This window comes from Bactrocera dorsalis, chromosome 1 (genome assembly GCF_023373825.1).
Source record: "Bactrocera dorsalis isolate Fly_Bdor chromosome 1, ASM2337382v1, whole genome shotgun sequence".
Taxonomy (NCBI): domain Eukaryota; kingdom Metazoa; phylum Arthropoda; class Insecta; order Diptera; family Tephritidae; genus Bactrocera; species Bactrocera dorsalis.
The window spans coordinates 41015612-41043415 of NC_064303.1; the positions used below are offsets into that span (position 1 = coordinate 41015612).

General features: G+C 37.0%; 2 protein-coding genes across 2 annotated transcripts in view; both read right to left on the reverse strand.

Moving 5' to 3' along the window:
• Nucleotides 1-27804, reverse strand: part of LOC105227099 (uncharacterized) — a 401109-nt gene that overhangs the window by 209135 nt on the left and 164170 nt on the right. The gene's annotated exons all lie outside the window — the stretch shown is intronic.
• The window catches only part of LOC125775372 (uncharacterized), a 211079-nt gene continuing 206160 nt past the window's right edge, over nt 22886-27804 (reverse strand). The window contains exon 2 of the mRNA XM_049445902.1: nt 22886-26959. Within this exon, the coding sequence (XP_049301859.1) occupies nt 24627-25820 (1194 nt within the window). The 5' untranslated portion in view covers nt 25821-26959 and the 3' untranslated portion in view covers nt 22886-24626. The remainder of the gene's footprint in view (nt 26960-27804) is intronic.

The following is a 27804-nucleotide window of genomic DNA, read 5'->3' on the forward strand; positions in this document are numbered from 1 at the left end:
GCTGCGACACGGCACTCCTCGTCGTACCAGCTGTTCTTTTGCACTTTCCGAAAACCAATGGTTTCGGTTGCAGCTGTACGTAAGTAGATTGAAATGCCGTCCCACAGTTCCCTTATACCGAGTTGTTGACGAGTGCTCTCAGAGAGCAGGAGTGCAAGCCGAATGGAAAATCTTTCGGCTGTCTTTTGTGATTGCAGCTTCTCGACGTCGAACCTTCCTTGTGTTTGTTGGCGTGCGTTTTTTGCTGCACAGAGGCGGGTGCGAATTTTGGCTGCAACAAGATAGTGGTCCGAGTCGATGTTAGGACCTCGGAGCGCATGTACATCTAAAACACTGGAGACGTGTCTTTCGTCTATCATAACATGATCGATCTGGTTGGTGGTTTTTCGATCCGGAGACAGCCAGGTAGCTTGATGTATCTTCTTATGCTGGAATCTAGTACTACAGATAACCATATTTCGGGCCCCGGCGAAGTCGATCAGCCTCAACCCATTTGGGGGTGTTTCCTCGTGGAGGCTGAATTTACCGACCGTAGTGCCATAGATACCTTCTTTGCCCACCCTGGCGTTGAAGTCGCCAAGCACGATTTTGACATCGTGGCGGGGCATCTCTCGTAAGTGCGCTCCAAGCACTCATAAAAAGCATCTTTGGTCACATCGTCCTTCTCTTCCGTCGGGGCGTGGGCGCAAATCAGCGATATGTTGAAGAACCTCGCTTTGATGCGGATTGTGACTAGACGTTCATTCTCCGAAGTGAATGATAGTACTCGGCGACGGAGTCTCTCTCCCACCACGAATCCAACACCAAACTTGTGCTCCTTTATATGGCTACTGTAGCATATGTCACAAGGACCTACTCGTCTCTGTCCTTGTCCCGTCCATCGCATTTCCTGGACGGCGGTGATGTCAGCCTTTATCTTTACGAGGACATCTACCAGCTGGGGAGCGGCACCTTCCCAATTAAGGGACCGGACATTCCAGGTGCATGTCCTCAAATCATAGTCCTTATTTCGTTTGCCATGGTCGTCATTAAAAGGGGGGTCTCTCATCCGAGGCTGTTTTTTCCTTTTCATTGGGGTGTTTTTTACGTGGCGGGTCCCAAACCCAGCGCACAACCCTATGCAGGGGATGTTTCGCCTTCTCACTTCAGCTCGCCTTCAAACGGATGTTCTCAGGCTACCCAGAGGATAATTGGTCAAAAACAGGAAGTCGTGAGCTGCTTGAGTCATATGTAAAAGAATCGTTTCTGGCCACTCCCAAGTGAATGGCGATCGGAGAACTTTCCTCACTTGCGTGAACTTCTACACATGACTCCATCTTCCAACACATGACTCCATCCTCCTACACATGACTCCATCCTGAAAGAAAATTTCACTTGTATTAAAAATTCATCAGAAAAAATTAGTCTTTTTAAAAGGACGCCAGTTCATAACATAAAACTTAAAAAATTCTTTTTTTGTTTTGGTTAAATTAGATAACAATATCAGTGTTCATTTATATAATGCAAAAAAAATAACTTTTGACATAATTATATGCAAGAATTACATACTAAATTATTGTGTTCCCCACACACGGGTGCGTCACATTTTACGTATGTAATTTTTGATATACGTCGGATTTTGGACGGGCAAAATAAAATAACATAAGAGTTTATGAATGCCATGTTTAGTATTCCGTAAAATATTGCCATAGGCTACCTGTTGGTTCTTCTCAAACACGACATCAATGAACACATTTGATCAAATGTATCGACACCGCCTTTTGTTTGGTTATAATATCATGCCGGGCTTTCCACTTTTGACATCAATCGTGCCTTCTTCATTGCAGGAAGACAATAAATAAACCATTTTTGATGGCCTAGGTTTGTAGGACAAAAGAGTCAAAGGTCCGTCATAACAAAACATAGTACTTCCAACCTGCCGAGAACGTGAGTTTTTCATTTCTTCTGGGATCTCTCTTTTGTTCGACCTTATGGTTCCTACAAGCGTCAATTTGTACGGTTCTTTTAGCAAGCTTTTTGCTAACCGAAGTGAACCAATTGTCGCAGGTAATGTTTCGACATGAACCATGAATTGGTCGGGATAGCTCTTTGACGTAAAACTCCCCCAATGGAAGATCAGAAGTTTTTGTCGATTTTCTCAAATACGGCATTGCATTGAACATATATGTACTTCGTGGTACTATCGCATATCATCACAATTTTTATCCCATATTTGTTTGGCTTGTTGGGAATATACATCTTAAAAGAGCAACGCCCACGAAATCCCAAAAGCTGTTCATCAATTGTAGTATGAGATCCGGGATTGTAGCTCATTTGGCATTGCTTTATAGAAAGGTCCCATATCTCCATGACGGGCGTGAATGCATCATTTGGTTTTAGAGAAGGGCGCAAAGATTTATCATCCATTCTAAGTCACCGAATTAAAAAATCGAATCTCTCGCGGCTCATAGTTGCTGTATATCGGGTTCCACTATAAGAAATATTGAAAATTTCATCGGTTGATAAATGATTATCCTTTAGTACTGCTGATAAGGTAAGCATGCCAATTAATGCGCGTATTTCTAGGACATTTGTATTTTTAAAGGTTGCAGACGTAATATCGTCTCGGCGGTTTATATAAATCTCAGCATTTGTCCACTGCACAATTTCCGAAATTATTTCTTCCGTTAAGAAAGCATTGAAACACGAGATTGGATCATTCAGCGATTTGCAATGACGAGTAGGCCCTCTAGCTGTTCGAACAATGTTTATTCTAGAAATTTGTCCAGAATTTTGACCTTTTGACGAAGTCCAGCAATGCTTACTTTTACTTTTAAGGGTCGGTTGGGGTAGCGTAATAATGCGATAATCGGAAGGTGAATTAAAGTGTGCAGAGGATTGCGGTAATTCTTGAGAGGATTCACAATCAATAAACTCATCTTCCACGTCGCTTTGTACATTATCCTCCAGCAATTCATTTTCTGATTCGCTTCCATTTTCCGATGAATTTGAGCCATCCAAAATATCCTGCAAAAGAGCAGCAATTTTTGTGTCATCCACACCTTGATTCTCCATGCTTATTAACTAAAAGAAATGAGAAATTATGTATAAAACCTCTCAGAGCTTCATCAAATACACAAAAAAACGAGAACATAAAAAAGTTTAAAAGTTACGTAAAAGATAACGATACGTCTCTCAGACGTACCTCAGAAAACAAACTTGTAATATTTCATCAGAGAAAACACTTATCACTGAAAAACTGTCACCACTCACAAGCTGCAGTTAACCCTCTACCGCATGGCCATCTTCTTTATGAAAAAAAAAAAATAAAACTCCACTTATATACGTTTATTTTGAATCCTTTTACAAATATTTGCAGAAAAAAATATTTTTCAATGCATATTTTACCAGCAAATAAAAGCCGCCATATATGGCTCTCTATGTATACAAAGTTGCGTGGAGTATATTACTTTTACTCAGTGTGCAAGCGTGTGAAACAGTTTCGTTGGTCATTGTAGCACAAGAATACATTACATTTGTCACAAAAAGTATACGAACGGAATAAGCAGTCATTTTGACAAAGTTGGCTATTTTGCATCCATTTCGGAAAGTGTCCAATACAGTCGGTACGTATAGAATTCAAAGGAAAGTCTTGACGCTTACTCTTTTTGGTGCCTTCTCTGCTTGTTGTCGGAGATGAAGAGTTTGATACCGATGCAATTGGACGCCCTCTTTTTCGGGATTTTCCTACCTTGCAAAGATGTTCGCTCACTGCAAGTTTGAAATTAAATAACGGCATAAATTCTCCTGACATATGGCGCCACAAGATCCAAGAATTTACAAGGCACATATCAATCATGTGGAAAAAAATCTTTTTGTACCAAACCTTAGTGCGTAACTGAATTCTATAAAGACCAAGTAGTGAATCAAGCAAGTCTACGCCGCCCACATAATTATTGTAAACGTCGACAGACTGTGGTGACTGAATTTCAATACACTTTTTCTCTTTTTTACTAAAACGTGTCTTTGTGGATATTTTACTAAAATGCATGAAAGGCAAAATAGTATGTACTGCATGAAAGGCCACATATGGCTTCGTCAGTTTTTGCAAAAATAGTATGTAGTGCATGAAAGGCCATATATGGCTTTGTCCGATTTTGCACAAAAGCGTGCCTATAGCACTTACCTTCCAATCGGTTTGTATTTTTATTTTGTGAACACTATGTTTTTCCTTTGAATAATAATTTTTTCTCCGAGAAAAGTCCTAATTTTTATGATAAAAATTTTGTCCAAAACACCGCGAAATACACTTAGCGTTACTCATGTGAGACACCTTCACAAAATAAACGAAAACAACAAGCAAAACCAAACAGTATCTGAAATATCAACAAAGAATTGTCCAAAGAAAACTATCGTTACAAATTTGTTCCGCTACATCACTTTGCTAGTGCAAAGCCAAATGCAACAAATCCCAAAACCATTTATGGCGTTGTATGCGGTAGAGGGTTAACGACTGAGAAAACTGAAAGCGAGAATATTCCCTTTTAACGGTTGTGAGAGAGAGAACGAAAAATAAAACAAGTGTACGTCTCGCAGACGTACGTTATCTAAGCAGGGTTAATTATGTGACCAAGCGGCAGCACACTCAAAATACAATAAATTCAGCAAACCGTCGAATTTTAGTAAAAGTGTAAAGCTTTGTCACTCGAACACGTGCTAAATTCTTTTTCACAGTTGTAATATACATACATACTTGCACCATTGCAATTTACAGTGGGTCTTTAGGCGAAAATTTAATGCTAAAAACATTGAACTGAAACGCGTGATATATTCTACTTTATTTTCCCCCTAATTATGTTACCACCAGTGTATTTATAACCCTAAGTATATCTATATCTATTAGTGATGATACGTTCAACCGTTAGGTGATAAAAACTATTGTACTGTAGAGCCACAGGTATGCAATAGTAAAAAATGGGCTACATTGAAAATGTATGATATTATATACAATATTAAGAAAACATACACACGCACTATATGGAGTATGCTTAGAACATATAAAAGTAATAATGCTATTTTATTTAAATTTTATAATTTAATACCATATATAGAAGAAAAAACTAAATAAATGAAAAACATTTAAAGAGTTATGATCCACATTTCTTCTGAAGAGAACATCAGAAAAAATTTCTATTTTTGGTCAACATGCAAATACGGGGGATTGAAGGATTTTCAGTTTCCAGGCTGCATTTTAAAAATGTATTGAAATTTTTTTTTAAATTCATTTGGTTTAAAATTATTTTTGTTATCATCAGGAATTCGAGGAGAAATTCCATATGAAAACGACAATAAAAAATTAATAATTTTTTGTATACATGTTTAAATACGTACATTTTTCATCGCATAAATGCAAAACCCGCCTGAGTTATTTATAAATTTGTGTATGTGGATTATTTTAGCCGTTTTAAGCTTTCATAATTTACATTTATGCCTGCATGCCTCGTTTCTTTGGATCTCTCCATAAACTTCGTCTTCACATTCTACTTCCTTTGCATTGTACGAACATCTTACAAATTTCCCATTTCCGTATCCTTCGAATTAGTCTATTATTGTTTGTTGTAGAATCAGGGGCGGATACAGCCGAGTAGCCGAGTTAACAACAGCGCGCCAGTCGTTTCTATTCCAAGCGAAGCCAGGTCCTTCTCCGCCTGGTCCTTCCAACGGAGTGAAGGTTTTCCTCTTCCTCTGCTTCCCCTAGCGGGTACTGTGTCGGATACTTTCAGAGGTGGAGCATTTTCGTCCATCCGACAACATGATCTAGCCAACGTAGTTGCTGTCTTTTAATTCACTGAACTATGTCAATGTTGTTGTATATCTCTACAGCTCATCGTTCAATCGAAAGCGATATTCGCCGTGGCCACCGCACAAAGGACCATAAATCTTTCGCAGAATCTTTTTCTCGAAAACTCGCAACGAGCAACGTCGACTCATCAAATGCCTTTTATGAGTGCTTGGAGCGCTCTTATGTGAGATGCCCCCGCCACGATGTAAAAATCGTGCTTGGCGACTTCAACGCCAGGGTGGGCAAAGAAGGTATCTTTGGCACTACGGTCGGTAAATTCAGCCTCCACGAGGAAACATCCCCAAATGGGTTGAGGCTGATCGACTTCGCCGGGGCCCGGAATATGGTTATTTGTAGTACTAGATTCCAGCATAAGAAGATCCATCAAGCTACCTGGTTGTCTCCGGATCGAAAAACTACCAATCAGATCGATCATGTTGTGATAGACGGAAGAGTGCTCCAGTGTTTTAGATGTGCGTGCACTCCGAGGTCCTAACATCGACTCGGACAACTATCTTGTTGCAACCAAAATTCGCACTCGCCTCTGTGCAGCAAAAAACGCACGCCAACAAACACAAGGAAGGTTTGACGAAGAGAAGCTGCAATCACAACAGATAGCCGAACGATTCTCTACTCGGCTTGCACTCCTGCTCTCTGAGAGCACTCTTCAGCAACTCGGTATAAGGGAACTGTGGGACAACATTTCATTTCAATGGACTATTGGTTTTCGCAAAAGGTAAAAGAAGAGCTGGTACGATGAGGAGTGCAGTGTCGCAATGGAAAGAAAACAGAGTGCCTACCTCGCAACGTTACAATCGAGCACAACACTTGCCGGAAGGGATAGATATCGAGAGTTTGACAAGCTGGCCGATAGGGGTAATGCACGAAAATTCTACGAAAAAATGCGGCGACTAACAGAAGGTTTCAAAACCGGAGCATTCTCATATAGAACCCTCAGAGGTGATCTGTGACTGATGCCCAGAGCATACTGAAATGATGGACGGAAGACTTATCCAGCCTACTGAATACCAGGAGATGGTGAACCCAATTCCTTAATCGGAGTAGACGTTCCACTGCACAAACTAGAAAAAGTTCGAATAGTAATTACTCGTCTGATAAGGAGCATACATCAACTTCTTTGTAGAATCGGACGAAAGCATGCCAGATGAAGGGAAATTAAGTGTGCTCTGCTCAATCCTAAAAAGGAGACCTCACAATCTGCGTCATCTACCGTATCATATGTCACTTCAACAGCGCATATGAGGTTCTGTCGAGCGTACTGTGTGAAAAACTAAAGCCCACCGTCAACAAACTGATTGGACCTTATCAGTGTGGCTTTAGACCTGGAAATTCTAGAATCGACCAGAATTTCCCATTGCGTCAAATATGCGGAAAGACCCGTGTAAGGAAGATCGACACACATCACCTCTTCGTCGATTTCAAAGCCGCCTTTGATAGCACGAAAAGGAGCTGCCTTTATATCGCTTTGTCTGAACTTGGACCCCCGCAAAGTTAATACGGCTGCTTAAGCTGACGTCGAGCAACACCAAAAGCTCCGTCAGGTTAGGGAAGGACCTCTCCGAGCTGTTCGATACCAAGCGAAGTTTCCCACAATGATACTCCCTATCGTGTCACTTCTTCAATCTATTGCTGGAGAAAACAATACGAGCTGCAGAGCTGAATAGAAAAGATAAGAGTGTACAACTTCTGGCGTACGCCTGAAAAGAAATTCCAATTCATATAAAATATATCTCAATCATTCGGAACCAGTGGATGTGGATCAATCCATACAGGTAATAAATGTATGAACGGGAATCTATAATTACAAAAACACTTTAATAACTAAGAAGAAAGTAAGAACTATTCATGGTTCGACCATCATAAAATGTTTTTTATGAAATTTTTGACTTACAAACCGATCTCTTAAGTGGAATTAACTTCTTAAACAAAATTGGAGCCACAATTGATATTCTAAATAATAAAATAGAGAAAATACATTTTCTCATTGATTCAATTTCATTAAACACTTTGGGTCAAGAGAGGCCTAAGACGCCCGAAGTTTTTACCGGCAAAACGAAACAAGACGATAAAAATTCAAAATTTAAACCTACAAGACAAGAGAATCCCAAGAAGCCAGCCGAAGACAACACCGGCAATAAAAAATATACTTCATATAAAGGAAGTACCAATATTTTAAAAATGAATACCTTTCAAATTAGAAATGAAAATAATTTCTAAAAATTTGCAGAAAAATATAAAAACAATGATAAGGAAATTCAAAATATTAGCTCTGTATTGCTAAGAAAGGATGTTAATAAAATAATAAATAAAACCCATGAAAACATAAACATGGATTTACATTTCATAATAGATATTAAAGAAATTAGAACTGAGAATGAAAACCCTAAATGGTCAAAACAGTATCCTTTTTGTATATCTGCGAATAGTTTTGTTAATAAAGAAATCGAAAGTTTGGAAAAAAGAATTGTAAAGTACATAGTATAATAAAAGCCTGTATAATTATTCTCTTGGAGTTGCTCCTAAGTTATTAATCTTGTTCAGCTGCTTGTGAAAGTGTAAAAAAGGCATTACAAGATCAAACTGAACTAGTCACCAAGATTTTGAGAAAAAATTTATTTATTGAGGAATTTTCGCCAAAAATAGTTTATTAACCAAGAGCAATAAAAGTAGTTGCTGATGCATTATCAAGGCAAATTTTGAAAATTTAAGTAGTTGCGTTGTCATATAATTATGTTGCATGGTTTGGGTTTTTTTCAAGTGCACATGTGCATTTGTAATCAATTGCCCAAATCTAAGTAAATATGTTTATTATATTTCGTGAGTGCATGCGTATTACATTAAAATGCATACGTGCCTCATACATATATGTATGTGTGTTGCATATAAATGCATATATTGGTTTGTCAAAAAAGTCTTGCGGCATTTTTATTGTTTTTTTTTTTTTTTGAAATTGAAATGAATTTTTGATGACTCATGCCCAGCTCTTGACCGATGCTACGGCTGCTACTATGCCGGCCTCTTTCGGCCAATTCAGCGATTTTATCGCAATTTTCGACGACAGGCCTTCCGGAGCGTGGCGCATCTTCGACCACCTCTACACCAGAACGAAAACGTTGAAACCATCGTTGTGCGGTGGAAATGGAAACTGTATCGGGTCCATAAACTGCACAAATTTTATTGGCGGCTTGAGATGCATTTTTGCCTTTATCGTAGTAGTACTGTAAAATATGCCGTATTTTGAGCTTTCCTAAAAGGTACAGCATGACCCGATGCGACGAATAAAACCGCAAGACTTTTTTGACAACCCAATATTTTTATGTTTTTATTTATGTACGTTTTGTACTGTCTCTGTCTTACCTAATATACATACATATGAATGTGACTGTATCAATAGTAAGATTTCTCTTATCTTAAAGTGGGCATACACGACACAGAAGTGCGTTCCATCGGTATGTGTACGCATGCGGTTTACTCGTGTATGGGTTTGTTCGCGTACCGATCCATGTTCGCAAAAATGTTTGATTTTTTACGATCGGTGCGCGAACATATTTGCCGTGTATGGCGTTGTGAGTTTTTTGAATACGAAATCTTTGATATTCTGCCTTTGGGAAGCAATTGCCCGACGGCGGGCAGGATGCAGGTCGCAATTTCTATCGAAAACAAAAAATTCAAAGAGATTCATATTTTTTAATAATTTATCTTCTAGTTAAACTAAGAAAATTAAAAAAAGTGTAAAATTTTACAAATTTTTTAAAAATTGAAAAAAGTGGTCTTTGATCAAAAAAATTTTATTTTATGTTGTTTAAAAATATGTTCAAACTAGACTTTCCTTAGTTTTTTTAGTTTAAATACATAGAAGATAATTTAATGCCAAAGATAATAAACTTTGCCCCAATTCCATACAACGTTTAGTTTTTTTTTCTATCCTGCCGGCCAATTAAGAATAATCGTATGAATGAAAAACCGAGAAATCGCGCTTCAAAGTATTCGCTTTTTGCCCAAGCGCTCATACATATGTACATATGTCTGTTAGACGGTCGGTCACTATTTCCCTTCTAGCTTCGAAAATATTTCAAATTCCATTCTATAACTTTGGGGAAATATTGTTAGATAACTTTTAAATAGATTTAAGCAAAAAAAAAGCAGGCTGCCCCCTTAATAAAAACTTCGTATCAGAATTTATTGATCTTATAAAAATGAATTGGCAATTTGGCAAACGAAAAGTGATAAATAGAAAAATAAAAGTTGGAATAACTTATTAACGAAATACAAAGAAACAGATAAAAGTGCTACACTAGAAATAAATTCGAAGAATTGTTCCGCTTGCCTGTCGCACATGTTAACTGTGTGAAGAACGAACGCAAAATGGATTTGTGTGTCGTATATGGGCAAACGAATTCACACAGATCGAACGCACATGTGTGCCCGTGTATGGGCTGTATTATTTAACATTTGTGAAATATATAAACGGCTTAAATATAATGTTGTTGTCCGTTCTTTGGTAGCAACGAACATGTTCAATTTTGAACAGTTGTTTATGTGAGCGCAAAGTAATTCACTAATAGAAACCCAACATTCTGCAGAAAGTAGTAATGAATATTAAATTTACGAAACAAAAAAGATTATGGTGCAAAAATATCTGCCTTAGAGAGAATTTCCTATTTTAATAACAAAATATTTTTTATTAAACACGACAAACCCAAAAATATAGTTGGTATTTTAAAAGATAATATAAATCCATGATTTCCGAGAGTCAAATTTTTATATACTAAACTATATACATAACTAACAAAAAGGTCAAGGAGCAATAATTGAGCAAACTCATAACAGAAAGCTTAGAAATTATACGGTAATTTGGCACAAATAAGACAACAATATTATTGGCCTTTAATAACACAGTTTTAAAAATTTGCGAAAAAATTATAGTATTTGCAAATGTAATAAATATAAAGTACCCCCAAAACAAATTCCAATAAGGGAAGCACCAATATCACAAAACGCGGGAGAACATTGCAATTCGACACTTTTTCGCACAAAATTTAAAATTTCTTTCGTTCATTGACACAATTTTTAACAATAAAACGTAATGTAAACAAACCGAATTCAGAAGAAAAAATTTTAGAGTTTTTACAAACATTTCTAGATGTGAAAAGTATAGTTATTGATAATGAACCAGGTTAAAGTACGATTCAATTTAAATCCTCAATGGAACGATTAAATATGCAAATTTGTTATTGTACACCACGCCACAGTACTAGTAATGAACTAAAAGAAAGAGTTCATTCAACATTGATAGGAATTTTAAGATGTTTAAAGCAGGAATATAGCTTAATTAATAATTTTGAATCAGTTAAGAGAGCGGTTAAACAATATAATAAAATAACGCACTTAGTAATAGGAAAAAGACCTCTTAATATTTTATTTAATAAAGAAATCCATGTAGACATCATAATAAGAAAAGATTTACAAAAAGTTATCATAAAGAAGAAATCATATGTATGTATATGATAAAATATATGGTGAAAGGAATAAATTAAGTCCTAAACACAAAAAAAAAAATTCAAAAGACTTAGGAAGTAAATAAAAAATAAACAAGAAAGAAAGGGCTAAGTTCGGCCTTAAGGTTTAAAACGGCTACCAAATAATCGGAATCCAAGCAATTTTATATATATATACTATACATGTATGTATATAACATTAGCGGACCCGACAGTCGTTGTCCTGTCCCACGTCTCAAATGTAAACTTTTGGAAATTAGCTGTAACAATTAGACCGTTATGATGAAAATTTTTATTCGAAACTTATTACAATATCTAACGTCATTCATACATATATGTATGTATATTTATCACAATTAAACCAAGCGATAGCATGTGAGTATTGTGTATTAGTATGATTTCAGAGATGTTAAATGTCGAAGCTGTGTTGAATAAAAACTCGAAGTCGCTTAGTGAAAAAGTTGGATCATAACTATTCTATAACAGGTATTTATTCTCAAAGTTAATTATCTACAAATACTGACATTATCGTAATGCCATCGGATGTACAATATTTTTGGTTAATCCTTGAGAGGTATAAATAAATAAATCCGATGGTTTTCCCACCCTCGAGCACGCAACGTATAATTGGCCATGAGAAAAGCACGGATTTTCTAAATCTAGTCCACAAATCGTCATCGTTTGACCATGTGCCTTATTAATAGTCATCACAATGCCAAGCGGATCGGAAATTGTAAACTTTTAAATGGTATCGGCGAATCTGAAGGAATCCGTGGTAGAAGTACATCTTCACCTTGAAATTTTCCACTCAAAATAGTGGCTTCAAGTATGTTGCCCATGATTTTTTTTATGACTAATCGCGTACCATTACACAATTTTGGCGCATTCAAATTTCGAAGCAAAATTATCGGTGAACCAATCTCTCAGGGTTCTATCGAGAGCTTCTAGCCATGGTGCATTCATTCCAAATAATAATTTTGCACTTTCTCAGAACTTCAGGCATTCCTGAATGTTTTTTTATGTTACACATTGCGTCGGGACTTGTATGAATATTTAAAGGTAATTTCAGTGCTGAGTGGGCAGTTCGACCACCCTCAAGAAGGGTGGCTGCAATACCTGATGAAGCAAACGCCAATGCAATGTGATTTTGTGAACGAATGCTCACAAGTATCAGTGAGAAAAGGAATGTTTTACCAGTAGCACCTGGTGCATCCTTCTTTTTGTGCTGCTATTGAGAGGTTGATTTTATCGTATACATCAGAGGTCGGCATGAGAGGATATGTCACTGTGTTGGTGAGCACGAATAAAAAAAAAGCCCAGTGAGAAATTGGAATTAAAAATAAGCATTTAATCTAAATAATTAATAGTATAATGGATTTTCACAAAATGTCTTTTAAGGATATATTCCCTATTATCTTTAAAAGATTTGGAACATAAAAGGCATTGCATGGCACCAAAGGCATTTAGAATCATAAAATATTTCTCGCAGGGCATATTAGGTTTTGCGCTATAGTCTTGCGTGATGTCAATTCGTTGCTGGGTCGACAACGACCAGAGATAAAGAGATGTTTAACTCCTCTCTCACTGGAAAAGAGAGAACAATTGCTAAACGTCAAAACCTACTGAACTTTGACAGCTAATCGAGTTCAGTAGGTTTTGACGTTTATCAATTGGAAACGAGCGATGGCCAGATTGAAATCTTAGCAAAAAAATATATAAACAGAGGGATTTGTTGCATCGTTTAAGACCACTTATAAAAAATGTAAAACAATGAAAATTAAGTAAATTTGTGATATTTAAAGGTATTTGATGAAACGTTTTGTAATTTGAAGCATCATAGTATTATTTGCAATGGAAAATGATTAAAAACATTTAATGATTGCGAGATGACAAGCTTAAATTCTTTTATTGGGTATTGAAAGGTTAAAAGTCAGTTGTTCTAATATACTTTAAAAGGATTTAAATAGTTTCTCCATATAATAAATAACCACTATATGGTAATTTTTATTCGTACTAAATGTTAGGTATTGGGTTGATAAATGCCCAAAAATTATTATTTTGTTCGATCTGGCCATAATGTTATAAAAAACGCTTATTTTGAGGCGCTCTCGCACTGGAATAAGTAGGGCATCCCATTATCCTTGCTCGTTGACGTGCCTCTCGTTGCCTTAATGCAGGGATGGGCACATTTTTAGCCCGCAAAGTTAGCAAAGTGCGCACAGGGGCTAGATGAGGGGAATTTCAGTTTACGGAGAGAATGGCATAACAAGTTGCGAAAAGTTGCGAAAAAAATCAATTAAATTCCTCCGTAACTTAATGTTCATCGCAGAGTAGTTGCGGCTATAGATAACTTGATACGAGACTCTTTGGTTCGAGAGACAGCTGTCAAAACTCGCATTATTTATAACATTTGCCAATGATGTCACTACTGAAAAATATTAGATTGGGTATATAATAAATTATACAAAACACTAAATTAAACACTTTGAAAATACATACATATATAAATGATAAAATGCAAAATCATTAATTAATTTACATAAACATTTATTTTGCCAAAATATGTTCGCACAGTTCAATGAAATTCCATTTCACACTAATTTCGTCAAGTAATTATAGCGCTGCCCTTCTGGCATCTCGTCTTTTTCACTAACTGCTGGGTGACGGCACCCTGATTGTGTTTTGTTGCCAACTCAGAAAACAGATCAGGGTGCCCTGCCAGCTGACAAGCGAGAGAGCAAGAAAAGAGATTCTGATCAAGTTATCTATGGTTGCGGCAATACTGACATTGTACACAAATTAAAGAGCGGAAGTTTACTTCATATCGGAATTGTACAGTTGTGTGAACAAAAAGAGGTAAACATAATTTGCAGGGTTTAGAGTTTCGCATTGAAATTTGTTTTTATTTACCTTTGCATGGTGGAAAATTCTAATCACTGTTAGGAAAAAATATATTAGTTATACTTGTATCTAAAAACAATTTTATTTAATAAGAAAACAGCACATTTTAAAACTTCACAACACCTATAGTTGTTCCTATTTTGTTCACACCACTGTACATGTGAAAGATCAGTTAATGGTGGTGATGCCAATTGTAAAAATTCATTTTAGTTACAATTGGACAAACTTTTCTCAAGTTGTTGGCTTTTATACGTGCATATGCATATCTGCATATATAAAAAAGAAAAGATACTTGTGACCATTATATTTATATATTGTGTTTAAGCATATTGCAGTTCCATTTAATGAAAATGCTTATATAAATATATGATTTATGATATTTTCAGTTTGGTTGTTTTATCAAAATCAAAGAATTGAGGTTTTTTTCTACAATTGTTTTGTTAAATTTTAAAAATCTAAGTTGCCTCTGGAAATGTATTAAAATAATAATATGCGCTATAGAAAGGGAGCACATATTTTCAAAAATATAAGAAATCATCAAATAAAAATGTATTTGCGCGATATGGCATTATTGATTGAGAGTGGCTAAGCACTCAAATAGAATACAAACGCTAATGGCAGAAACATCTTCTCACGTCGCCACGAGCGGCAAGCGTTTTGTTCTCGTTTTCATTCGAACAATGTTGCCATTACTCAATACGCATAGTAGTGTAGTTTTGTACACATCTAAGTTTTCAATTATAATTTTTCATAATAAAAAATATCAAAACTGAAATCAAACTATTAAAACTAGTTTATATATTTGTAAATAATAGCATTCGATTCTGAATTTGAGTTATTTTAAGAAAATTTCAAATATATTGAAGACAATATTTATAATTACTACAGTTTATCGAGCCTGGCAACCCTGCGATATGAGAGAGCAATCAGCTGAGTCGATGGAAATTCTATAATTGGCGGGTGGTAGAAGGGTTGTTGGGTAATTATTTACATTGCGCTCTCATAAGATTCATTTGGTCATATGTGTTTGAAGAAACAGTGGTTCATAAACTGAAGTTATTATTGAAATTACTTTTTATAAGGAAGTTTAAAGAAATAACCTGGTTTGAAACTTTTTGCTTCGAAAAGTATATATAAAATAAGAAGTAGGTTATGTGATTTAAATTTTGGTACTTGGTACAATAATGCGTGGAGCTATAGCAAATGTGATTAAACCAAATTTATATATTTTAAATGCTGATATAAAGACATATTAAAAAAATGATTACTAAAATCAAATATTTATTATACTTTTTTTATTAGTCTTACATTTTATAAATTTATAGTAGATACAAAGAAACTTAAAATTGTTTGGCAATTTTACAGTAATTACCCACAGTGCAACTTCACATATATGCGTGCGCTCTCATTTGTAAACATGGTGTGGAAAAATATGTTGCTCTCATTTGTAAATATGGAGTGGTAAATTACGTTGCTCTCACTTCCCTCTTCATGTTTGCCCGCGATGATCCCCTCACCTAGCCCTCTAAATGTGTACTCGTGCCCGCACGGGCAAAATGCCACTGAGGGCTAATATGCCCATCCCTGCCTTAATGTATTAGCACAAAGACGTTGATTGCGTTCCTCTGAATTCTCATTTGCACGTGAGTTTGCTAATTGTTCTCTTACATTGGCATTAGTTGCCAAGTGCTCTTCTACTGTTCTGTTCAATCGGTGGTTACGAACCATTTGCGCATTATGAGAACGTCGACCAATGTTTTTTGCTCTTCCACGAAGACGTGGCATTTTTTGTAGAAATAATATGTATAAACAATGAATCTATAAATAAAAAAAATATTTGTAGGTTAGGATAGTTATGTGGGTTAGGAAAACTGTATGAAGGATTATGTAAAAGATGTACTTCGTAACAGTAACAAATTCCAAAATAAATAGTTTTGAGAAGAAAGTACAAAAAGTAAAAAAATGTGTCCTTTATGAATCTTCACCCAGGTATAAATCGTATAGAGCAGTGGTTAGCAGTTATTTTGTCTACCGCCCACTTTGAGAATAAATATTTTTTTAGCGCCCCCATTTTTACACCTATTTAAAAACCACTATAACTTCAAAATAATTATTATGACCTATATATTAGAGTCTGGCAGTGAACGAGGGCAAGACGAAATATCTCCTGTCATCAAACAAACAGTCGTCGCACTCGCGACGTCACTGTTGACAGTCATAACTTTGAAGTTGTAGATAATTTCGTCTATCTTGGAACCAGCATTAACACCACCAACAATGTCAGCCTGGAAATCCAACGTAGGATTACTCTTGCCAACAGGTGCTACTTCGGACTGAGTAGGCAATTGAAAAGTAAAGTCCTCTCTCGACGAACAAAAGCCAAACTCTATAAGTCGCTCATAATTCCCGTCCTGCTATATGGTGCAGAGGCTTGGACGATGACAACAACCGATGAGTCGACGTTGCGAGTTTTCGAGAGAAAAGTTCTGCGAAAGATTTATGGTCCTTTGCGCGTTGGCCACGGCGAATATCGCATTCGATGGAACGATGAGCTGTACGAGATATACGACATTGACATAGTTCAGCGAATTAAAAGACAGCGGCTACGCTGCCTAGGTCATGTGTCCGGATGGATGAAAACACTCCAGCTCTGAAAGTATTCGACGCAGTACCTGCCGCGGGAAGCAGAGGAAGAGGAAGACCTCCACTCCGGTGGAAGGACCAAGTGGAGAAGGACCTGGCCTCGCTTGGAATATCCAATTGTCGCCACGTAGCGAAGAGAAGAAACGACTGGCGCGCTGTTGTTGACTCGGCTATAATCGCGTAAGCGGTGTCTACGCCAGTAAAGAAGAAGATATAATATATAGTATATATATGTATTAAGGTGGGCCAAAAATTAGTTTATATTTTATTTTTCGTAGTTACCATGAAAATCTCATTCAACATGACTAAAAACAAGTCCTGGTAAAATCTGAGCTCTTTATATTAATATTAAGAGGGCCTCATCGACATTTTCGATTTCCCATATAAATTACATGGAAAAAAATCATTTTTTTTTTGTGGTGGTTATTGTGCGGAGATTTTAATGTGCACGCGATGGCGGCCAGTAGGGATGGTAAACTCGATTCCGATACTACTCGAGAATCGAGTTTTCTCGTTAAATAATCGATTTTTCGAATGTCAAGAACCGGTTCTTAATCCACTACGACTACTGAAAATCGATTTTTAAATCATTAGTAACACAAAGCTGATGAAATAATCTATCATTCAAAGAGCTGTTGCGGATTTTATTAACTGCTTTGATGACATATTGCAGTGATTGAAATAGTGTTTCACTTAAGTTTCTAGCAACTAAATGTTGTCTATGAATAACGCAATGTACACCAAGGACATCTGGAATCTTATTTTTTAAGTGTGTTATTAAGCCTTTATGGCACCCTATCATAGCCGGAACGCCATCCGTAGCAATTGAAATAATATTTTTCAAAGGAATCTCTCTCTCATCGCAAAACTTTTCCAATATATTGAATATGGTTTCGCCTTTTGTATCGGTCTCTAAATTTCTAGCAAATAATAGTTCTTCACATATTTTCTCATCTTTAATAAACCTCACGTAGGACAACAACAATGCTTCCTTAGTTGGTAAAGTGGACTCATCGAGCTGAATTGAGAATTGGCTTGTCCTCAGGTGATCGCACAATGCCATTTCATCAATTCGTCTTTGCACAGAATTGTTACTCAAAGGAATTTTTCCGATAATATCTGCGGCCGGTTTATGAAGCACGGTAGTTATTACTTCATTTATTTCTGGCAATATTAACTCTTCTCCGATGTTATGTGGTTTGCCTTTTTGAGCAATTAACAAAGAGATATTGTACGAAGCTAGAAGTCCGTCGTCATCTTGCTTAGCAGCCGCCGAAAATAGTTTTGCTACACTTGGTTGAGTACTCGTATTATACTTCTTCTCTAGGTCTTGAAAATATGCTACATTCTTGTCTCTCTTATCTGGATGCATTTTATTCAAATGATCTTGCAGTCTTGAAGGCTTCATTGCTTAATTCGAAAATGTTTTTAGACATAGAAGACACAAAGGCGTGGTGGGATTTTCAATGAATCCGAATTTAATGTATTCCGCACAGAGGAGACGGCTTTTTTACTTCCGACATTGTTTTGCTTTGAGAAATACGTTTAACTTCGCGAGTAGTGTAAAGGAGGCGTAAGTAATGCTCATCTATTGCGCGCAAAACCACAAATGAATATAAAATAAATATTACATTGTTTATATAGGAATGCTTAAGCACAATTATTATATAGTACTCCAAAAATATGAATTCTTATTTTTCCTAGAAATATATTTTTAAAAAAAGGATCTTTCTACTTTTCGTATTATCTTATTTTTCCTAGAAATACATTTGTAAAAAAAGGATCTTTCTACTTTTCGTATTATCTTATTTTTCCCAGAAATACATTTGTAAAAAAAGGATAAAGATCCTTTTTTTATTTGCCACATAAAAGATTTAAGGAGTTCAAAAGCTCAAAACGTGCGCTACATCAGCTACCTACCCGACGTCATTTCGCAAGTGATAAAATACAATTTTCAAGAGCTCAAAGCATGCGCTACATCAGCTCGAACCTACCTACCCTACACCTTTGCGCAAATGATTATATTATGATAGCAAATGCCCAGATTTGGCAATGGCAATAGCAATACGTTTGACAGTTATTCATCTATAAATTCTATCCTGTCGAGATGTCCCGTTATGAAACGGAGCGACCGATTGACATGATTTTCATTTTTTCTATATATATATACTATACTACGCGGAGAGAAATATAGAACCGAGTTTGAGCAATCTTTTAATTCATATTAGTTGATGTTCACAAGATGTTGTTGAGAATCGAGAGCTCATGTAGTCGTTGTCTAAGAGGCCTCCTAGCTAAATAAAATTACAAATAACCCCCCAGGCCTCTACACAACGCCCCCATTTTCTTTCTGGGTCTCTTACCGCCCCCCTTGACACCTGCAGCGCCCACAAGGGGACGTTATCGCCCGCTTTGGGAAACACTGGTATAGAGCATATAACAGTATGAATGTTTAGAAACTATACACCATATACATGGTCTATAGTCTTCATGGCTTAGACTATACTTAAGAGTAGCGCCATCTACCAGGTGCAACTGAAACTCCAATATCTGACACGATTGCAGCGCCGCCTGCCGGAATTCTGTGTAAAATGTTCTAACATCAACAAATCGAATTGTGAATCTAAACCATCCTCAATTTCATCAAAATCGGCCCAGCCGGTTAGGAGCAGTTCAATTACAAACACACGTACAGAAGAATTATATTGGTATGTATGTATATAAAGATAACTCATACATTGACCGACATATTCAGCAAAAGTTTTGTTAGAAAAATTAACTATTGTATGTAGTATGTGGAAATCGGGGTAGTACCGACACGTTTTTATCTGCTAACTATTAGAATGGTACATACTAAAGAAATGTTCCCTGGGTTGCGTTAAGGTACCTCCATTATATGGAATAAAGTCAGCTCGATGTTTGAAAATCCTGACAATAGTTATATATGGGATTAGTCCAGTTTTCGCCCAATTATATTTATTTTAGGCACAAAGATATATATACTTACTTTTATGATTAAAACGCGTTTTGTAATTTTCATTGAGATAACTCAAATATTGGCCGATATGTGCAGCATATAGTCACCCGAAAGTTCGAAAATGTTTATATTAGGTATTTAGGGACTTTGGGAAGTACTGGTCCGATGCAACCAATTTGTGATAGACAGTGTTATTGACAGGAAAGGATTCTCTCTGAATTTCAACCCTATATTTCACAAAATGGGGTCCACATAATCGGTACCTAGAGGCTTAAATAGTTTTGTTGGATTTGAAAATTTTTAGACATAAGGTTATACATACTACATTATATATACTTTGAAATAATTATTCATGCAAAGTTTTATTCCGTTATTTGAATTACTTCTTGATTTAAGAATCAAATGGAAATTTTAAAATTGTGTTATATGGGAAGTAGGCGTGGTTTTTGTCCGATTTCGCCCATTTCCACAGTGTGTCATAGAAATGTGCAAAAAGTGCTACGTATTAGTACCTAAGTAATCGTACTACAATAAACCGATTAAATGATTGATCTTCTGCACTCTATATTGCCACAAAAGTAGTCTTCGTTCAGTATGCACGTTCTTATTCTCGATACTCTCTATTATTCTCGAAATTGCAACTTGTGTTTTGTGTTGCATCAAGTGAATTCTGGATAATATTTGTTATGGATTCTGGACAACATGGTATGTATTTAATTTTAATAATATAATGATTAATTTAGTTAATGTATTATTATTATTTTTTTTTGGGAAAACAATGAAATATCAAAAAAACGAAAAAAATATTTTTTTAGAAATTAGTGTTTTTGTTATAGATTCGGGGGAGGATGAGTTATAAATTAATTTTTTTACTAAACTACAGGGTAGATGGCATAAGGGGGCTCTAACGGACTCACTGTAAAAATTGGACAATGAGCGTGGCACCGCCCATTTTTTTGGTGAAATCCCATATCTGAGAACCCGACAGACCGTTTTCGCCTCAATTTAGTATATGATAAGTTTTTAATATTTCTATGTCACAGTGTGAAAATGAGCGAATTCGGATTACAACCACGTCTACTTCCCATATAACACAATTTAAGATTTCATTTGATTCGTTCATTTTCCAGTACACAAATAAAGAATTAATTAATGTAACGGAATACAATTTTGCGGTAATAATTTCCTTAAAGTAAGCCACCTTTTAACCAAAAATTATCCAAATCCTTTTCTGACAATAGTATTTCTTTATATCTATCTGGTCAATAATTTCCTGAGCCTCCTTATACATACCAAATATAAAGATTTTCGAACTTCTAGGTCACTTTATGCTGGATATATCCCTCAATATTTGTGTCATCTCAATGAAAATTTGCAGAACATATTTTATTCATAACAGTGTATCTTTGCGCCTAAAATAGATACAATTGCATGAAAACTTGACCCTCCCCCATATAACTACTACCAAGATTTTCGAACATCCACTTGACCTTGCTCTTTGGTGTTTGTATGTAAGGTACCTTAATGAAACCGAGGGAACATTTTTTTGAGTATGTGGCATATTAGTAGTATGTGGGATGAGCAAAAATAGACGAAATCTGGTCGATACTACCCCGACTCAAATATTTTCAATATAAAATGTTAGGTTGCACCCGAACTTAGCCCTTCCTTACTTTTTTATTTTAATATATTGCATTATTTATTCAATCATGCATTTTTATTTATTTTCATCGCAAATATTGTGATGGATATGAGTAATTCAGGTAAGATTTGTTATATTCTATGGCATTTCAAGTGTGTTAACTTTATTTCATAGTAACGGTTCAACTTTGAATCAGGGCAAACAAAATATTTTTTTGTTAATTTTCTTGTTCAAATGTATGTAAATAAGTTATGTACAGTGAGTTCAAAAAGTGTTCACATATAGTTAAAATAGAGCATTGCTGCTGATCTTTAGAAAAATAAACATTCAAGTAAAATTTTGTTTTACGAAAAGTAAAGTACATTTAATCAAAAGCTTTTTAACATAAACAAGCACCCGATTTAATAAACTCTTGTGGCTATAGTAGATATAAAGTAATTCAATTCATGTGAACATTATTTGAACTTAGAGGTAAAGTGGCGATTGAGCGTCAATAACTAATAACCTGTGGGACCGCATTAAGCTTTTATGACTGCTTTAATACGGTCAGATATAGAGTTAATTAAGGGTCATTGTCATGCACGTGTAACAAATCACCGGGTTCACATCCAAAAATCGCGAAGCTAGGGATAAGTGAATCCCCTACAATGCTAATATAGTCCGTAGCCTCCATTATTCCGTTAATTTGACGTAGTTTTCCTACCTTTCCGTCACAGAAACAATCCCACACCATAAGTGAACCACCTCCGAATTTAAGTGTGCGCAGCATTTTCTTATCCGTGGGATCGCATCGCCTGTCATACCACGCCCGATTACGATTCATTTTCGTTTCGTAAGACCAAATTACTAGTTTTAACGCTTCCTTGTCCAGGTTTTGTGTTCTTTTGCAAATTTCATTCTAGCCGCTTTGTTCTTCGCTGACTTGTACGATTTTTAATCATTGGTCTTGCACCCATATTAAAAATTTTCAACGAATTTCAAATGGTATTGTTGCATACTCTATTGCCTCAAGACGACTATAACACTTTCTTAGCTTCCACCCCCTCCTGCAAGTCCGAACATACAGCTTTTTGAAAAATGAGGTTCAGATTTATAGTCCTGTTTGAAAAATGACCAGGTTTGATAAATTATAAATTTTTCAACCATAAATTTTTGTTACAAAATTTAGTGAAAGTGAAATCCTTCGTACAATAAAATTATTAAAAAGTGCTAACAACTATTTTGTAACAACGGCATTAGTTACATACCACGTCACATCAGCTCAGAAAGTGTTCACGGGCACTTACGGATTTGAATTGTGGTAACGTGTGGCACTGGTATACTTACGTGGTACAGTATACGTATGAGATCGAAAATATAACGCTGATTGTCACACTCGTTATAAAATTTATTATGTTTGATTACACAATATATGTATATAGCATATATCCTATGTATATATGAATGTTTATTTAGGATTTCTGCGGAACCCACTGCTGCACACGGTTGGCGAACTCGGCGATTCACTTCACTCCCGTCACTTGGCGGTTTTAATAGAAAAGGAAATTGCGGTTGATAAAAATTAATAAAACTTAATATCACGGACGACTTTCTTGCTGTGCGGATGGAACGGTAAGAGGCCAATCCCGGTCGGGTCAATCCCTTTTGATGGTTTGGGTGGTGAATATTGGCTGACATTACGAGTCGTCTCGTTGATGATCGTATGGTTGTTGTGTTGCAGTGTTGTAGTAATGATCGGTGTTTGATGCGTGTGTGTATTGGGGTATGCTGTGACCTGTTGTGTGATGAGGTGTTGTGACGTGACGTGATGTGATGTGTGGTGATGTGTGGTGATGTGATGTGGGATGCTGCAGAACGCTCATAGCTCATGTGAACATCCCGGCCCCCCTAGGCGAGTTAATCGGCTAGGAGACTCTGCAGCTGTTGCAGTGTGTTTAGTACAGCGCTCAACTCTGTTGAGCGTCGTTGTTGCTGACGATGAGCGTGGCGTGGCGGATATGGCCGTCTACGTGTTGTGGTTGATTGGCTGCTTCGTCGTCGCCGGATAACATCGCTGCGAGGGCTGGTACGGGTGTTGGTTACTTTCCGACGGATTGGCTCGGCGGGGAAACGATGAAATAGAGTGTGATGGGGCCTCTGGCAATATTGACAGGCGCCGTCGGCCCAGCACTCTATGGTGGCGTGGTCATGGAGGCCCCTGTGGCTCCAATAGCTGCTCTCTCATCTCCCTGACTGCTTCGGCGGATGGCGGTGGTCGCATAACCCTGGTCCTTGGAGCGGCAACGGGTGCAGCCGACGCTTTGGGTATAGCGATTTCGGACCTTAAGGTGTTGGAGGTGGTTTGGGTCTCCTCTACGTCCATTTCTATGGGAATATAAAATTGTATTAAATTGATTTTGTTTATAATATTAGAATGTAGTTGTTGTAGCTACATATCTATCCATATGTATATGTATATGTATAATAAGTTGATCTTCAATGCGCTTGTTTGAATTTATTTTTTGTGTACGGATTATAACGCGTGTTAATTTCGAATTAGCGGAATTGATTTATTATTTTTCGATTAATTTTGCGAGTTATTTTGCGGTTTAGTTTGAAGGTGTTCTTCGCTGTTTGGAAGAAAACACAGTTTGGTGACTGGTCGAGTTAATATGCCGGTTTGTGTTCGAACATCAACTACTCTTATGTGACCATCTGACCCTCGATGAACCTTTTCAATGCGGCCTAGCCGCCATTCTGTTGGAGGAAGGCATTCGTCCTGTATGATGACGCATTCTCCTGCATTGGCTTCATTCTGGGCCGTTTTCCATCGATATCTCTTATGGAGATCTTTGAGATAGTCTTCCTTCCATCTGTGGCTGAATTCGTGATGGAGAATCTTGATTCTTTCCCATCGATTGATTAAAGTGAGTGAGTCTCCTTCTGTCTCAGGTATGGCGAGAAGAGGAGCTCCTCTGAGGAAATGACCTGGTGTAAGAGCTGTGAAATCGGAGGGATCTTGCGAGGGGGGTGATATGGGTCTTGAATTTAATACGGCTTCGATACGAGTGAGTAGTGTAGTAAACTCCTCATAATTGAATTTATGATTACCAGCCGTTTTCTTTAAATGGGACTTAAAGCTTTTTACTGCTGATTCCCAAAGTCCGCCCATGTGTGGAGAACATGGAGGTATAAATTGCCAATCGATCCGACAAAGTTTTTCCCATTATCGCTCATTATTTTTGAAGGAAATCCGCGTCGTCCGACAAAGCGTGCAAATGCTGCAAGAAAAGCCGCAGTAGTCAGATCTGAACAAAGCTCTAGGTGTACTTCCTTTGTCGTAAAACATACAAAGACAGCCACACACCCTTTTCTAAATGAAGAAGAATTTAACATGGAGGCCTTTATCTGGAAAGGTCCAGCAAAATCAACCCCAGTGATGGTAAAGGGTAGAGCATAGTTGCAGCGTTCAGGTGGTAAAGCTGCCATGATCTGCGTACGCAGTTTGTGTTTGTACATGGTACATGGTTTACACATGAAAATCGTCCTTTTGATTTGTGGCTTTAGTCGCGGTATATAAAATTCTTGACGGACCATTTGTTGCATTAAGCGATGCTCACCATGCAGTGTAAGATGGTGCAGATATGCTAGAAATAGGTAAGTAAAACGGGATTTCTCTGGAATAATGATGGGATGTCGTTCGTTATAACTAAGGCTGGAGTTCGCCAATCTTCCATTTGCCCTTATTAAACCCTTAGAATCCAAGAATGGATTTAAGACGAGAAGTGAGCTTCCCTTTTCGAGAGGTCGCTTTTCGAGCGACTTTGATTTCTCTTTGCTGAAATAGCGAGTTTGTGTATATAATATTAGACTGACCTTGGCATGTTGCAAGTCGGAATGCGTTAGTTGTACGCAAGGGTCATTTGGTGCTCCCTTAATTTTTAGTTTAAGTCTTTGAATGAATTTGTGCATGTAAGCGACTACTCTTAGTGCTCTAGCAAATGACGAAAATCTATGGAGAATATCATCCTCTTCTGGAGTGATATGAAAATTTTCAATTTTCCAACTTTCCGGCGGTATTATATTACGAGCGGGAGACTTTGGCCAGAATTCTTGTGATTCTGTTAGCCATGTTGGACCATTCCTCCAGAGTGTAGTGCTGGTGAGGTGCAGTGGCTTGCAACCTCTTGTCCCAAGATCCGCTGGGTTATCTGCACTTACAACATGTTGCCATTTTGCTGGGCCAACTAAGTCTAAAATTTGGGATATTCGGTTAGATACATAGGTCTTCCAGCAATAGGATGCTAAACCTATCTCTGAGTCTGACCAAAGATACATTTTATGATCGTTTAATTTGAGATGGGTTTGGACTATGGAAATTAATTTTGCTAACAGAAGAGCACCATTCAGTTCAAGCCGTGGCAGACTGAGTGTATTCAAAGGTGCAACTTTGGCTTTGGCTACCAAGAGGTGTGAAGATATTTTGTTATAGTGCTGAGTGCGTACGTAAATTGTTGCGCAATAAGCCTTTTCAGAGGCATCACAGAAACCGTGTAATTCTGCGTTAATGTTAGGGGTGAAATTTAGCCATCGAGGGATTCGAATTTCAGATATATGTAGTATGTAAATTGTTAGCAAATTGAACCCATTTCGCTAAACGTAAAGGTTTTACCTGTTCATCCCATTCAGTGCCATCTTGCCACAATTCTTGAATGAGGATTTTTGCTTGAATCATTATTGGCGAAAGCCATCCTGCGGGGTCGAAAAGTTTTGCCACCGAGGAAAGTATTTGGCGTTTTGTAATGGCGGACATTGCAGATATTGACTCAATTGTATATGAGAATTGATCTGTTATCGCATTCCATTGAATTCCTAGAGTTTTAGTTGTACTAGCCTTTTCAAATTTATATTATATCAGGGTGATTTGAAGTAATTTTCTTTAGAGGGAAACCTGCTGAACTTAATGCTTTGATCACTTGCGATAGTGATTCGCATGCTAATGTGATACTGTGGCTGCCTGATAGTATGTCGTCAACGTATTGTTACAAAAAGTAGTATTAAGTTTTATTTGTATTGCTATATGCATCCCTGATTATGAACAATAGCTGTAGGTATATGGAATAGCATTTGTCTTGTTGTAGACATCTGGCGCCACGGCTGTCTGCTTGTCGAAACAATAGACATCTGGCGCCGCACTGTCTGCTTGTCTAGTTAAACAATTGCTGAGTCTGGCGCCGCGACTGTCTGCTTGCGTCTGGCGCCGTATAGCCGTATGTTCTGGTAATTTCCAGACGCGATATTCTAGAAGGACACGTCGGCATCAGCGAGAAGTGCGTGGCTATATAAGCCGTGGCAGCGCCAACGTAATCAATCAGTGCTAAGAGTAAACTGCTATAGTGTAGACGAGTTGTGAAATAAAGAGTTGTTGAATTAAATTAAACAGTGTTGATTTTATTTGTCAATCCAGAGATACGAACCTAACAAAGTAAACTAGCAAGAGTAAATTCGTAACAATTGGTGTCAGAAGTGGGATTGTCAAATAATCCAAATTCAAGATGGTTAAATTCAGAGAATTGAGAATTCAGCAATTAAAAAAGGAACTGGAGGAGCGTAATTTGCCGATAAGCGGACAAAAGGCGGATCTGCAGGCACGATTACGTGAAGCAATGGAAGCGGATGGAATTAATGTGGACGAGTTCGAATTTGTTGGGCCAGAAACTTCTACAAAGGTAAAAGAAAAAGTAGAAGAACAACGAACATCATCAAGTGCAGACACGAACATGCTGTTAGTGGCTTTTAAGCAAATAATAGCTGAAAATATATCACAAATAACAGAGAATGCAGTGCAAACAGAAAATCGTCTGGCACAGCAAATAGCTGAAAATACATCGCAGTTAAAGTCTTGCCTTACACAACAAATGACTGAAAATAATACGCAGTTAGAAAAGCGTTTGGTACAACAGATTACAGAAAATACTACACAAGTACAAAAACAAGTGCAAGAGAAATTTTCAAAATTTGAAGAGGAATTAAGCACGTTAAAAAATGAAGAAGAAAATTTAAAATCAGAATTTCTTCAACTGAGTAATCGTATGCGAGAACTGCAACTACATGGCCCTGCACCATCAACAAATAATCAAAGATTGAAGGCACCCACATTCGATGGAAGTATTCCATTTCAAATTTTCAAACTTCAGTTTGAAAAGACAGCAATGGCCAATAACTGGAATGCAGCGGACAAAGTGGCGTCCTTGTTTGTATCATTGAAAGGACCTGCGGCAGAAATCCTTCAGACTATTCCAGACTGTGAACGGGACAACTA